The sequence below is a fragment of the Mytilus galloprovincialis genome, chromosome 12 (assembly GCF_965363235.1).
Source record: "Mytilus galloprovincialis chromosome 12, xbMytGall1.hap1.1, whole genome shotgun sequence".
NCBI lineage: Eukaryota > Metazoa > Mollusca > Bivalvia > Mytilida > Mytilidae > Mytilus > Mytilus galloprovincialis.
The window spans coordinates 10,977,065-10,990,722 of record NC_134849.1 but is presented as its reverse complement, the minus strand read 5'-3'; the positions used below and the strand labels follow the sequence as shown (position 1 = coordinate 10,990,722).

The window sequence follows — 13,658 nt, the reverse complement described above, 5'->3', positions numbered from 1 at the left end:
GACAGACAGAGTAGTAATCAATTTATAAATATATTGTCTATTTTGCCAGCTTTGCCGTAATAGTTATCAAATGTATTGAGTTTATAGTTTGATACGCCGCACGCGCGTTTCGTCATCATAAAAGACTCATTAGTGACGCTCAGATAAAAACAGATAGAAAGTCAAAATAACCAAATGTGTCTAAGGTTGAAGAGCATTGATGACCTATAATTCCATTAAGATGTATCAAATACGGCCAAGATAATCATTGCTTGATTTGGTATATCGAAAATCCATTATGTTGTTAGAAGGGCAACAAGACCACTAAAGAAAACTCAATAATGCTTAATAGTAATTTTCATAGTTTTAATTTCAAAACCTTCCAGCTTTGCGATTCTTTTCCGTCGTTCGATTTGATACAATGGCCACTTAAGAGAAATATGTAAAGAAAACGGTCCTTTTACACATTATATTGTAGTTAGGAGTTTTATGTGTGATGATGTGTGATTCTTTCAATAAGTTATTATGTAAGTACACAAAGCTATACTTTTTAAATGTTGAATATATGTTATTTATCTATAATTTTACTCGCTGTTGGTTTGTATTCGAACCCAGAAGATATTCAGTAGTTAGAGTTATATGGAAGTTGGTGCAGTCGTTATCACATCTACCTTTCCCGGTGAAATACATTTAACTAATTGAATGGTTCAGTGCAGTCCTTACAGAGCAGTAACCGAATCAGTGTATATTGTTGTACACAAAAAATATCATTAATCATGTATTTGTCTTGTATGTTATGTCTACTCAATGTCAACTATATCTGTCATTATTATACCATAAACTGAGGCAATATTTGCATACATGACAATGTTTTCAACATGGAGTTATGTGTCAAAATGTAAGACAGATATATGATATTGAAATGCATACTATGACAAATCTGCAATGTTATTCAACATAACAACTGATAAACATAATGAATCCAAATGTATATAATAATTTAAGCCGATTAGGTTTAAGATATGTAAACACCATAAGATAGTTACAGGGGGACGTCACCATATAAACTGGATTATTAACAAAAGGAAATAAAGATCATCTCTTTTTGCTCGTCTTGGTATAAGGCTTCCCGATAAAACCATAGATGTCAATATTAAGGAATTTGCAGTGTTCATTGTGGTTATTAGTTGTATTTAAAGTCAGTGCGGCAGGATTAATCTCTTTAGTGTCAATATAATGGAAAGGTATGCGACTGTTACTGTATTCACGTGAGATATACTGCTAGCTATAAAACCAGGTTTAATTTACTAATGTCTACATACAGAATGCATGTACTAATGTAGGAAAACAATAGTTTTTATGCAATTTTTTTATGTGTTTGAGCTTTTGACTATGTCATTTGTTGAGGTAATTTCTGTTTTAAATTTTCCTTGGCGGTTTTTGAGGTTTTAAGTTCACCAGTCCATACTCCATTCTTAATGAGATCTAATGAATATGCATATAAAATCGAAAACGAGGTTAAGGTCGTATCGATTGTAAACAACATGGCCGATAAGGAAGTGAAAAGAGACGACAGCAGTCGAGATTTGACTATATTGCCGGATTTGACGTTTGGTTTTGTTGAATCTTCCGTAAAAAGCAGTTCAAAGAGTCTAGGTGTTAAAGAAATGTCAAAAGGCTATAAATATTTCGCTGAGAAATACGTAACAAACATTACTAGTAAGTGTTTGACAGCTGTGTACGTGACCTGCCAAGGTCTGTCAAAAGATCATGAAAAGTTGTAGCGTTTGGACCCCAGCACCAGTTCACATCAAGTCGATTCTTCTCAAAAAATAATTTACATATTTTTAATATACATTGTCATTTCATTTTTAACCAACATGACCGAAGTTTGTTGAACTGAAAGCATGCATTCTTACAGTTACACTGTTACATGATCTTACATGATCATGATGGCTATTTCCTGAAGATGTTATCATCATATTATATATACATGTACTCTCTTACTTACATAGAAGTTTTTAAATATGACCAATGTGACTTAATGAAGTTAAGAACATGAATTAAAATTTATTTTAAACTCTAAACTGAACCTAATTTTGAAACTGTTTCATACAAATCAGCAGCTTCATGTGTTAAAACATGTACCATTTGTGTACATGTAAGGTAATCTAAATTACACTTTTTAGGCATATAGAAATATATACATATTTTAGAATTTCATAGTTCGTTATTTTTGAATCAATGGCCCTTATAGGGAAATCATGACAAATTAATACTCTTTATATTTAGTTTTTTAATGAAATAAGTTTCAACTTCAGAGACCTTCAGATACAAATCATTTGAGTCTTAATAAAACACTCCTTTTCAGTTCACAAAGTAAATAAAGGTGGTTTAGTGAGAGGAAAATGCCAAAGATCTCAAAGAAAAAATGAGTCTGCACATGATGTTGAGGTAATATCACCTGTAAAAACAAGTTTATTAAACTAAGTATAAAATGTTGACAAACAACAGCTGTATAAATTAATATTGTGGTTCAAAATAGCAGTTGTATGCACATACATGTAGTTAAAACCAGATGATTTCATTCCTTTTTTGCTCATATAACAGCCTATATCGTTCATCTCTTGGTAATTTGCTCACCGCACGTTTTAGAAATCCTGCATTCCATCCCTGCTTGATCAAATTAAAAAAAATTCTTTACGTTTAAACAGACAGTAGATGGAGCAAAGACTGGTTGAGTATTGGTACATACAATTTAAACAATTTTATTAGATATACTTATGACAGATCCAAATTGTTAAGAGATAATGTGAAAATATCTGGATGAATTCTAAAATTATTCTCTGAACAGTGAAAGGTTGCTGTCAAATGGCCCTTTTGTAATGAGACAAATAAAGAAAACACCAATCAATCAATCTGGATAAAGAGATTTACCTAACTTAAGGATGTACTTAGGTGAGGTTTTGTAATTTGTGTCAAATGTTCTTCCATGTTTTTCCATACAATACAATGTAAAACATTTTGCCCCATAACACCCATTTATTTTTTCATATAAGACTTAATAGCTCACGAAAGGTCATTTACCAAAATTTTAGAAGATTCTTAGTTTTCTTTCTTTTGTTTTGATACCTAATAATACCAATGCAAATATAAGGTAAAAGTCTGAGTCAGCCTTTTCCCGCCATATTTTAAATTTCAAATATTTCGAAAAGGAGGTCCATGACCTAGCAATATTTTTAGCTTATTTTTATCCTTAATTGATGCTCTACCAGCTTAAAGTATCAATTGTAACTTCTTAATTTATTATTTTCACCTAACCTCACCTAACTAGATCCTTAAGTAACACTCTGACCCTTAAATACTTCTTTTACAGGTTGTTATTGTAGAAGGTCCTATCCTTGAAAGCAGTACATGCTCTTGTGCTATAGGGAAATTAGGGACTTGTGGACATGTCACAGGCCTGCTTTACAGTCTGGCTCATATGAAATCATGTAACATGAAAACCATTCCATGTGATATTCTAAAAACATCTCTGCCCCAGACTTGGCATATGCCCCGTGGTGAAAAAATAGGTGGAAATAAGGCTGATGAGTTAGTTGTATTCGGTTATAACACCCAATCACCTCAACAACAACCACGTGGTCTACGTTCAACAATGTACAATCCCATCAACTCACCTCTACCAAATGTTTCTGAGCTTTGCCAAAGTCTGTCACAAATAGACAAGACTTGTTTGCTATTGTCTGTAATAGATTTAGAGAGTGCACCTGTTATTGTTAATACCAAGTTTGGTAAATTTCAAAAAGGATCACCAGTGGCAGTACAACAAAAGCTTTATAACCATTATGTTCTCAACATATTGGATGCACCTGAATATCCAAGTTTGCCTGTTGTCAATTTAATGAAAAATACTGTGTGCACAGTTCTGGATGAAAAGAAGAGTTTGGCATTGAATTCCGTCATAGTTACTAGTGAAGATGTCATTCACATAGAAGAAATGACAAGACTTGAAACAAATGAACCAAAATGGCATAAGATTAGAAAGGATAGACTCACTGCATCTGTTGCTGGAGACATTGTTAAGAGAAAAGCAGGTAAACTTGCAAAATGCTTAAAACTTATCCAAATAACCTACTCTTATTTGTTCAATTAGTTCAGATGGAGTGTCTGAGTGAGTGTTGAAACATTATAAATTGTGTTTTAAAATTGTAAAATATGTTAACATTTGACTTATCAAAATATAAAAATAAGATTTAATGTGGTATGATTTCCAATGAAACCACTCTTCACCAAAGATGAAATAACTGACTTTGTCTTGTCATCACATATATATGTGTAATACATGAATAATACAAGGATCTGAATATTCCTGTCATTTCGGTTCTTATCTGGGTATTTTTTTTAAATTTTCATATATCAATTTCAGATAATGAACCATTGGTTGCTAGATTGAAGACTACCAGAAAAGTAGTAACTGAGAGCATGCGTCATGGTTTGTCATTTGAAAGTGTAGCTGCTGCTGCTTTTGTTAAGGTTTGTTATATTATAAGACACTTTCCGAATTTTTCCACATTGATAAGAGAATTTAGAGACAAAAAAATATATGAGACTAAATGTTTGACTGTAACTCTGCCAGGTGAAAACCTGTCGGTCCCAAGCCCGAATAAAAGAGGAGGGCAGTCAATAAATTTGATTTTGACTACAATATGTATGATATACATTTGAATTAAAAAGATATATTTTCATACTAATCTGACTGTAACTCTGCCAGGTGTAAACCTGTCTGTTCCAAGCCAGAATAAATATGGCACGGGATCATGTTTATGTATAAATTTATATAAAATAAAAAAAATCATTTTATCATGATCCCATGCCATATATAAAGAGGAGGACAGTCGTTTAAACTAGATCTCAGTTGAAATGTCATTTAATGTAAATTTTTAATGTTTTGTTTCTAATAAGATTTGATCATTTCATCTTACATTCTTTTATTAATTCATCAACGGAAATTTAACATTTTCAGTTAAAAAATATTTAATTAGCTAATTATCATAAAAACTGTTGAAAAATACACATAAGCAACTAAACGATAACAAAGAACAGACATCTATAGGGCAACATCAGGTCTTCAACTTTGTCTATTAATTTGCTGTATGGCAAGTTATAAATCAAAGTACTCATAAATCATAGTAGATATTGTTTTGTTCACTCACTGCAGCATACAAATCACGCATAACTTTTTAATATCTAAAAGGTATGCACATTTTTTACTTTTTTTTTTACATGAAATTATATAATGAAGTTCAATAGTAGGCAAACTAGATGCTATTTTTTCAGCTACATTAAAGCTTTACAAATAATGTAGTTGGTAGTTATAGCATAAACGTTTTATCAATGCCATTCTTTAACTAATGGACCTCTAAACAAAGTAAGCATATTAGCAACAGTCCATAGTTGATTGATTGTGCCCACCATGCTGAGGGGAATTATTTTGTCGAATAGGTGGTACTCCTTTACTCTACGGATATGTCTTTCAATATGTATCCTAAGCTTTGGTATGGTTTGTGTTTCTTCAAATTCCTGCTTGGTAAATTGGCCATGACTCATTAGAAAAGGAGGGGTATTAACAGTTATACCAGTTCCTTCCAAAACCTTGTTAAGTACAAACCCCTTGTCATCCATAATGGAATCTCCCATCTCAAGTAAATCAACCAAACCACATAATTTTGTTATTTCCACATCTGACATACAGCCTGTATATAAGCTAGAAATGAAAGTTACAGCTCCATGAGGGGCAATTCCTACCAGCCCTTTCCATGTGTGACTGCTTTTGTAATTAGAATAGCATTTAGATCCAAGAGCAAGTGATGATGGTCTTTCAGTTTTTATTTCTGTGCAGTCTATTACGACTCGTGTTGATGGATACAACAACTTGAAAGAAGCAGGCATTTTTTCATCTATGTGTTGTTTACTTGGCCATATGTTGAAGCTTCCTAAAACAAAATATAAAAAGTTTGCCCAAGTTATCATCTTACGACTAACAGTTGAAACATGACAATTAAACCTTACAGCTAAATCCTTATCCATTAAGCCACATTTGAGTCTACACAAAAACATAAATAGCTCATCTATTAATAGCATGTTTCTCTGTCTACCTGCTAAAATATTTTGTTTGGCATTATCGTTTGATTTGTTGTAATAGCTGGTCATTGAGTTGGCGACTGGTTTTATAAAATTAAAAAACGCAGAAAACATTGACATAGACACAAAGCCTGTGTAGAACAAAATCATTGTATTATCAGTTGAAAATCTGTTGATCCCAAATCTTTCTATTTCAATTTTTTTCTGCAATCTCTGTATTTCTTGATCTCTGCTTTTAACCAATGCCTCTAGTTCTTGTATTTTGTCTTTCTGTGGTGAACTAAAATTGTAAAAATTACCCACAAATGAAGTTATGAATGTTTTAACCAAATTTGTTGTGTATATATATGTTCAAATTTTAATTAAAAAATTCTAGTACTGCTTTATAAGAGGGAATATTTTTGTATGTACTTAGAAGAAAACCTGTTCTAAGCGAATTGTCAAATTGTTTAATCCCTGTTAATATATGATATGTTGTAGCTAGCAAGGACAGCATTCTTTAGGAAATAGTGCTTATAATAAACACTATTTATGAGCATCATACTCTCTCTTTTTTCATTTATGCATTAAATAAAAATAGCAATCTGATACATGTATCTTTAAACAAAATGAAAAGCAACAAAGGTTAATCTCTAATTATGAAAATACATTTTGGATTTGGAAAATATTCTTATTTCATACCTGTATTTTAAGTTTTGAGCAGCGTCTTACCGATCAGCAGCAGTTAACTAGCAATGTATACCTTAGTAAGTTTAATCCAACATCCAACTGACCAGCAGCAGTAGACTAGTGCATTTTATCATACATCATTTTGTTGAGTGTAAAACCATTCAAAACATCTGATTGCATTTTCAAATTGATTTTATTAATAACAGTTTGAAAAATGAATAGCTATTTTGAGAATGGTTCTTGTGGATAAGTTAAATTTTAACATCATCTACTTGGTAACTAAAAAAGAAAACTGTTAACGAGAAGAATCATTAAGTACTTTTATCATTTTACTAAAAAAAAAATTGCTATATTCTATTTTTAGTCATGTCAGCAATCTCGGTTGTCAGGTGATGTCATTACAGACGTTTTTTCAAAGTAGATACACAATTTTTCAATTGCGGCCAAGTTTGTTTAAATTTGGTCAAGTTGTTTCAGAGTACAAGATTTTTGATGAAATAAATGATGACATATACATGTATATATGCCACGTGATGAGAAAAGCAACACTTGTCCTATCCGTCAACAGAGCAAAATAGATTAACATGTTTGTTATGTGATCACAAACCATTGTCATGTAATATAAAGCAATTGTCTGATTATTGACTGTTGATGAGGTTCATAATTATTGATTATAGATGTGTAGTTGGATATGAAAAATCATCCTTAAAATGATCCAAGCAAAGTTAGAGAAAAAAAAATTCAACCCAAGATATATGATACATTCCCTTAGAACAACACCATACCTCTGGGGTTGATAAAAAATATAGTATGACAGTCTTATTATTGTCATTGCATACACATTTGCATATATTGTTGTCAATTATGATGTTAACGGTTGTTTACAGTCATAATAAATATAGACACTAATGATTACATTAAAGAAACTGACCAGCAGATCTATTTTGTCTTCATCATCATGATCATAAAATATACAGAAATTTTACATAAATTGTATCATACATTACAGAAAACTATATACAATCTATTAATTACCATACGATTAGATTGGCCTTCTGAAACTTGGGATATGGTTCACAACCTAGACTAATGTCGTCATCAGCTTCAATTTCAGTATCAGATTCTGGTCTTGGCCTTTTCTGTGGGACTGGATGCTTGAATAATTCTCTCCGCGGAGTTATTAAGTTTGACCAGTCAAAGACAGAAGGCACACTGTCGGATTTTAGAGTCTTTCTGACAGGGGTCCATTTGAAGTCTGTGGATTTGAAATGTCTGGAGCATACCACTGTTTGGTCGCTGATCTGAAATTGAACAGTTTTATGATAGCTATTTGTTATTCCTATCTACACATTGTACATGATATTCCTATATACATGTACTAGTATACTATTGAGTTAAATATAATATTTATTACATAACATGTTGAAAAGCCACATCAATCAAGTTTTACCGTACGGCCTTCAACAATGAGAAAAGCCCATACCGCATAGTAAACTTTAAATATGGTCAGTTTTCATGGTTTTGGGTGATGCGGACAAATAATTTTGTTATATCCATGAGTCAGTCTGAGATATCAAAACTACTGAAATTAGTTTACGATTCAAAATTTTGATTAAAAAGAGGACATGCTGGCCCTATAAACTGATGCGAGCATAATTTTGTTTTCCAATATTGCTTTCATTTATATTAAACAATCCATCCTGCTATAAAAATATAAGCTCATGGTAAGTTTTGGTTGATGCGGTCAAAAGATTTTATTACACGACTCAGTCTGAAGTATGAAAACTACTGATATGTGTTTATGATTTAATATTTTGAATAAAAAGAGGACATGCTCATTGGCGGATCAAGAGGGGGGTCCAGGAGTTGGAACCCCCTTTTTTTTGACGATCAATGCATTTCAATGGGAGCATATAGTTGGAACCCCCCCCCCCTTTTAAAATGGCTGGATCTGCCCCTGCATGCTGGCACCATGAATTGATGCGAACAAAATTGTTTTCCAATATTGCTATAACTTGTATATTGCAGTCCCTCTTGACCTAAAATTAAAACTGAAGTACTGTGCAGCTATATAGATTTGCAGAAAGAAAGAGCAAGGATTTGTATAGTGAGAATCACTATACAAATCCTTGTAAAGAGCAAATAATGTGAATTTAGATTGATGCGGTTAAAAGATTTTTATTAAACAGGTCTGTCCGAGGCTGAAAACTACTCGTAAACTGATATATTACATTTGGTTAATGAGGTCAGATAATTTTGCTATGTGATAACGAGCCATCCTCACTCCCGGAATAACCAATGTAAAACAATTCAAATAATAATGTCCCCCCCCCCATAATACTAACGGCCTAATTTATGTACAAAAAATGAAAGAAAAACAAATAATTTATATAACATATCAACAAAAGAAAATCACTGACATTCACTGAATTACGGGCCTCCTGACTTGAAACAGGCACATACATGCAGAATATGGCAGGGTTAAACATGTTCTCTTGCCGATAATAAATCTGAAATAAAACCGGCAAAACAGCAAAACTATATATATAATATTAATCGCTATTTTGCCGAAGCCTTTATATTTAGACAAAGATTTCTTAAAACTTATAAATCAATTCTAGCCGTAGAATTTATAAATCAATTTTAGCCGTAGAACTTATAAATCAATTCTAGCCGTAGAATTAGAAATCAATTCTAACCGTAGAACTGACCAAATATTTGGTCAGTTCTAGCTAGAACTGTCTAAAACTGTTCTAGGGTAGAACTGTCAGGATCAGTTCTAGGTAGAACGGTCCAAATCAGTTCTAGGTAGAACTGACCAAATCAGTTCTAGCTAGAACAGTTGTAACCTAGAACTGACTAAAAGGTGTCAGGCTGACAGTTCTACGTACTGTTCTAGAACAGTTCTCCTAACAGATTTAATGAGAGGTTAGAAGTGATCTCCACTGTAGCTCTGAAGAAAATTGCTATAATCAAGAACATGTACATGGAGCCAACAGCCTTATCTTGATGTATATTTATATATGAGAGTTTTCATGTTTTTATTTTTTTAGATATGTTATCACTGGGGCGGGGCACTGCATTGTATTGATCTGACTGACTTTTCACGGCAATTATAATATATATTTGCCTGTCATGTAAATATTCAAATCTGAATTCAAATGAACAGTTTTAGTAGTTAATGCAGTAGATACAATCAGTATCTTAAACTTCACATTGACTTAGGATTCACTTTATATAAACATCAACAACATGCAAATGTTATTAAACCGAAGGAAGAATGGTGAAAATATTACGTTGAACATGGGCCCTGGGTCTCTTCTTATTGCATTTATCCACATGTTTCTTCTGTGGTCAGTTTGAGGGAACCTGTGGAACGACAAATCTGTGTGCCTCCTACCGTTGCCATTGCATAACGGCACACAACAGTGTTTATCGTTCCCTTTCGCCTTGCCGCTTGTTTTCACGTCGTCCTTCTTGTTCCAATTACCGACCTTAGCCTCGTTTTGAGATTTTAGGCGGAACTTATGAATATTCGTTGAGAATGGAGTATTTGGCTATGCAGGATGGTTGTTCAATCCGTCAACCCATTCGACTCGCTTCTGTATTAGTTGTTAATATTTTCTCGACATAACAATACAAGCATATATTATTTACTACTGGATGTTAAGCAAACCAATAGACGTATTTACACTTGTATGCAAATTTGTCCGCCATTACGTAAAATCACACAGGTTCCCGTAAACTTTGATATCACAATTTAAATTATTTGACGTCACAATTTAAAAGTGATTGTTGCTTGACGTCAAAAGGTGATTTGGAGTAGATCTAAGGTCATTCGGAGACAATATTCAGCTAAAAACCAAAAGTGTAAATACGTTAATTCTATCAGTCCCTTAAATAATTGTACAAATTATATATCTACACTTCTGCTTCAATAACATATATAACACACATACATCTTTTCGAGCATTACATATGTTCTTCGTTTTATTTCTTTGTTTCCTGATTGGTTCTACTACCATTTTTGTTGACGTGCACGTGTACATTTGTAAGGTTTAACATTATTCCATCGTTTTTTTATTATGAAAAAGCAGTATGAAACAGCCTACAAATTATGCATCATAGCTTGAAGAGATTAACAAAACTAAGAGTAAGTAGAATCGGTCGTAACATAATCCTCTTAAACTTGTTTCTTCTTTGACAAAACATAGTTGGTAATGAAAATAAAGCTATAAAAAAGACATATAAATTTCTCGATAAGTCTAAGTGCAGTACTTTATATCTTTAAAAACATACGCTTTCGTTCAAACCACATTAATCAAATGCTTGGGATAAAATGCTGATTCACGTGTGTACGCAAATGGTGTCGTTTCTTCTAGTGAAGCGTTACTCTTTGAAAAAGCACTTTCAAAAGAAATGCTTAACCTGTACAAAGCAAGGTTTATCGTCATATTACAGTCTTTGAATGGTGTAAACTTCCCACTAACACCATACCCCATTACACCATTCATTTTACACCATTACACCGTACACCTTGTGGCATCACACCATACACGTTACACATTTGTACCATACACCTTACACATTACACCATACACAATTTTAATTCTATCTTCACTATCCGAAATAACCCATAATGCAAGTTAATTCCAAAGAAACCGCGCACCTACAAAATTATTTATTTATGTTAAAAGACCAATATTGATTACAATATTGTAAATGAATGTATAAACTTAAAAAAACAATATTTTGTACAGTTTTGAACTTTGATAATGTCGTACACCATTCATTCACACCATTCTCGATCGCATGTTACAACCACACTATTCCTCATACACCATTACACCTTACACCATACTGATATTCACCTTCTACCATTAAACCATATGTCATACACAATAACTCCATACACGTTTTTTGTTTTAATTTTTTTTGTAGAAAGGGGAAGGTAGTGTACACTATCCCAGGGCTGTACATTTATATTTTTTCTTCTTGAATTTGATTTTGATTTTACGCTTGACCTTAACAGTCATCAATCATCAACATCGGATACAGGTTGCTATGAAGTTTTTCCTTTTTGACCAATATGATACCGTCTATATGCAATTTTCAGAATAAAAAATAATTGCCAAATGCATGTCATTTATTCAGGTATTTAGGGCAACACATTAAAACAGAGAATTAATGCATCATAGTAAAACAAATAACTTATTCGAAAAATATATAACTAGAGCATGATCGGTAAAATTATGACAATGAAGGATTATAGAAATGAAAATCCTTTATCAAGACCTTCGCATATATCTAAATAAAAATAACAGTAAAGGTAGCACGCATATATGTAATCATGAAGTAAAATAATACGTTTTTTGAGCGTTAGTACAGTGCGTGTAATTTGAATACGTCTCGAATATATACAAGATAAATCTCTTCAATTCGATACACTAAAACATTTTCATTTTAAAATAATACGGCTGTTTAACCGACTGTTTGTCTCGGTTCGACGTACATACGCCCATCGTGCCTATCCGAAAATGTAAAAACTATCAATTGTATACCGTAATTATGACTGTTGTTTTCCATCGTTTTGATCGTCTGGCGTACTAAATTATATTATAAAACTATTTGATGCGTTTGCAATTTTTATTTTGTCTTTTTTTTAAGTTTTGGTACTTCCATGGATCTCTTTATTTTAGTTAGTTAACTACTTGTTATTGAAATGAAGCAAACTCATTAAAATTGAACCCGGTAGTTTTGTTACGTCTTTTGTCAGTCACAATAGCTGTCTCCTACCTTTTATTACGGAATTGTTTTCATAAAGAGCTCGAATTATATGATTATACACCCCAAACGGAATTGAACCGGGAAGTTCTCAGGTTCTATTAAACTATTAAAGCATAGAGTTTAAAATGTAATAGTCTCGAGTGGAGTTATTGTTTATCACACTGGTTACCTTGGTAGAATCTATATAGATCAAATTAGTCTACTATTTCTACATTTATCAACCGATTTTTGATATCCTCTTTTTAGTTTCCCATTATATTTTGTATTCTTATGTAATGCTTTGTTAATATACATTGAATTTTTTTAAATATGCATAAATGTACTTTTCGAAAGGTTGACAACCGATCATCCAAAATTAGAAAAAAAATATATAAAACATACTTTTGTGTTTGAAGAAATACTTGTATAGGATAAGAATTGAAAAAAAAAAAACCAAAAGATATAAAACAAATAAATGCTACCGGTCATCATTCCTTTGGACGAACGACCATATACGACTAGAAAATATATACCACAATTACAGTTAATTAAAATGACATTTTAAATTTTAAATTTTAGCAATCATAAATAATGTGTCCTGCCTACGTTCGCAAAAATGAGGAAAAAAGAAATGAAAATATTCCTCTCGATACAACATTTTGACTAGAAGAAGTTTTGTCCAAATTCGGTAAAAATTCAGGAAAGTTTATGAATCAAATACATGTTTTAAAAACTTTAACTGCACACTGTAGGTAATATAGACAAACAGGTACAAAGTTTTAACAAAATGTATTCTTCTATATACTAGCTTTAGATCATAAACCAGCTTCTGTCCAATTTTGGTACAAATTCAGGATAGTTTAAGAAAGTTATTGGAATTTCACAAACTTCAACTACAAAGTGAATATTTAGGGACACCATCGACGACTGTAGGATCACTATTTCTCGATGTTTTGACAAAAGTCGAAGGCTCGACAAAAATTAAAGTTCCCAAAACATTGACAAAACAACCGTTAATGACAAACAGAATGGTTTTGACATAAATTGTCATTCATATGGTTATACTTATAAATTTACTGTTTACAAAATATTGAATTATT

General features: G+C 32.2%; 2 protein-coding genes across 2 annotated transcripts; one reads left to right on the top strand and one right to left on the bottom strand.

The window, feature by feature from the left end:
* Positions 1–1,523: 1,523 nt before the first annotated feature.
* On the top strand, positions 1,524–5,328 carry LOC143055201 (uncharacterized). The gene is made up of 5 exons (XM_076228339.1): positions 1,524–1,698; positions 2,351–2,433; positions 3,356–4,076; positions 4,409–4,515; positions 5,320–5,328. Exons 1-5 carry the CDS (start codon positions 1,524–1,526, stop codon positions 5,326–5,328), a joined length of 1,095 nt encoding a protein of 364 aa, XP_076084454.1.
* Positions 5,329–5,373: 45 nt separating this feature from the next.
* LOC143055200 (uncharacterized) lies at positions 5,374–10,817 on the bottom strand. The gene is made up of 3 exons (XM_076228338.1): positions 10,752–10,817; positions 7,828–8,093; positions 5,374–6,403 (listed from the first exon to the last, which is right to left on the bottom strand). Exons 1-3 carry the CDS (start codon positions 10,815–10,817, stop codon positions 5,374–5,376), a joined length of 1,362 nt encoding a protein of 453 aa, XP_076084453.1.
* Positions 10,818–13,658: the final 2,841 nt, after the last annotated feature.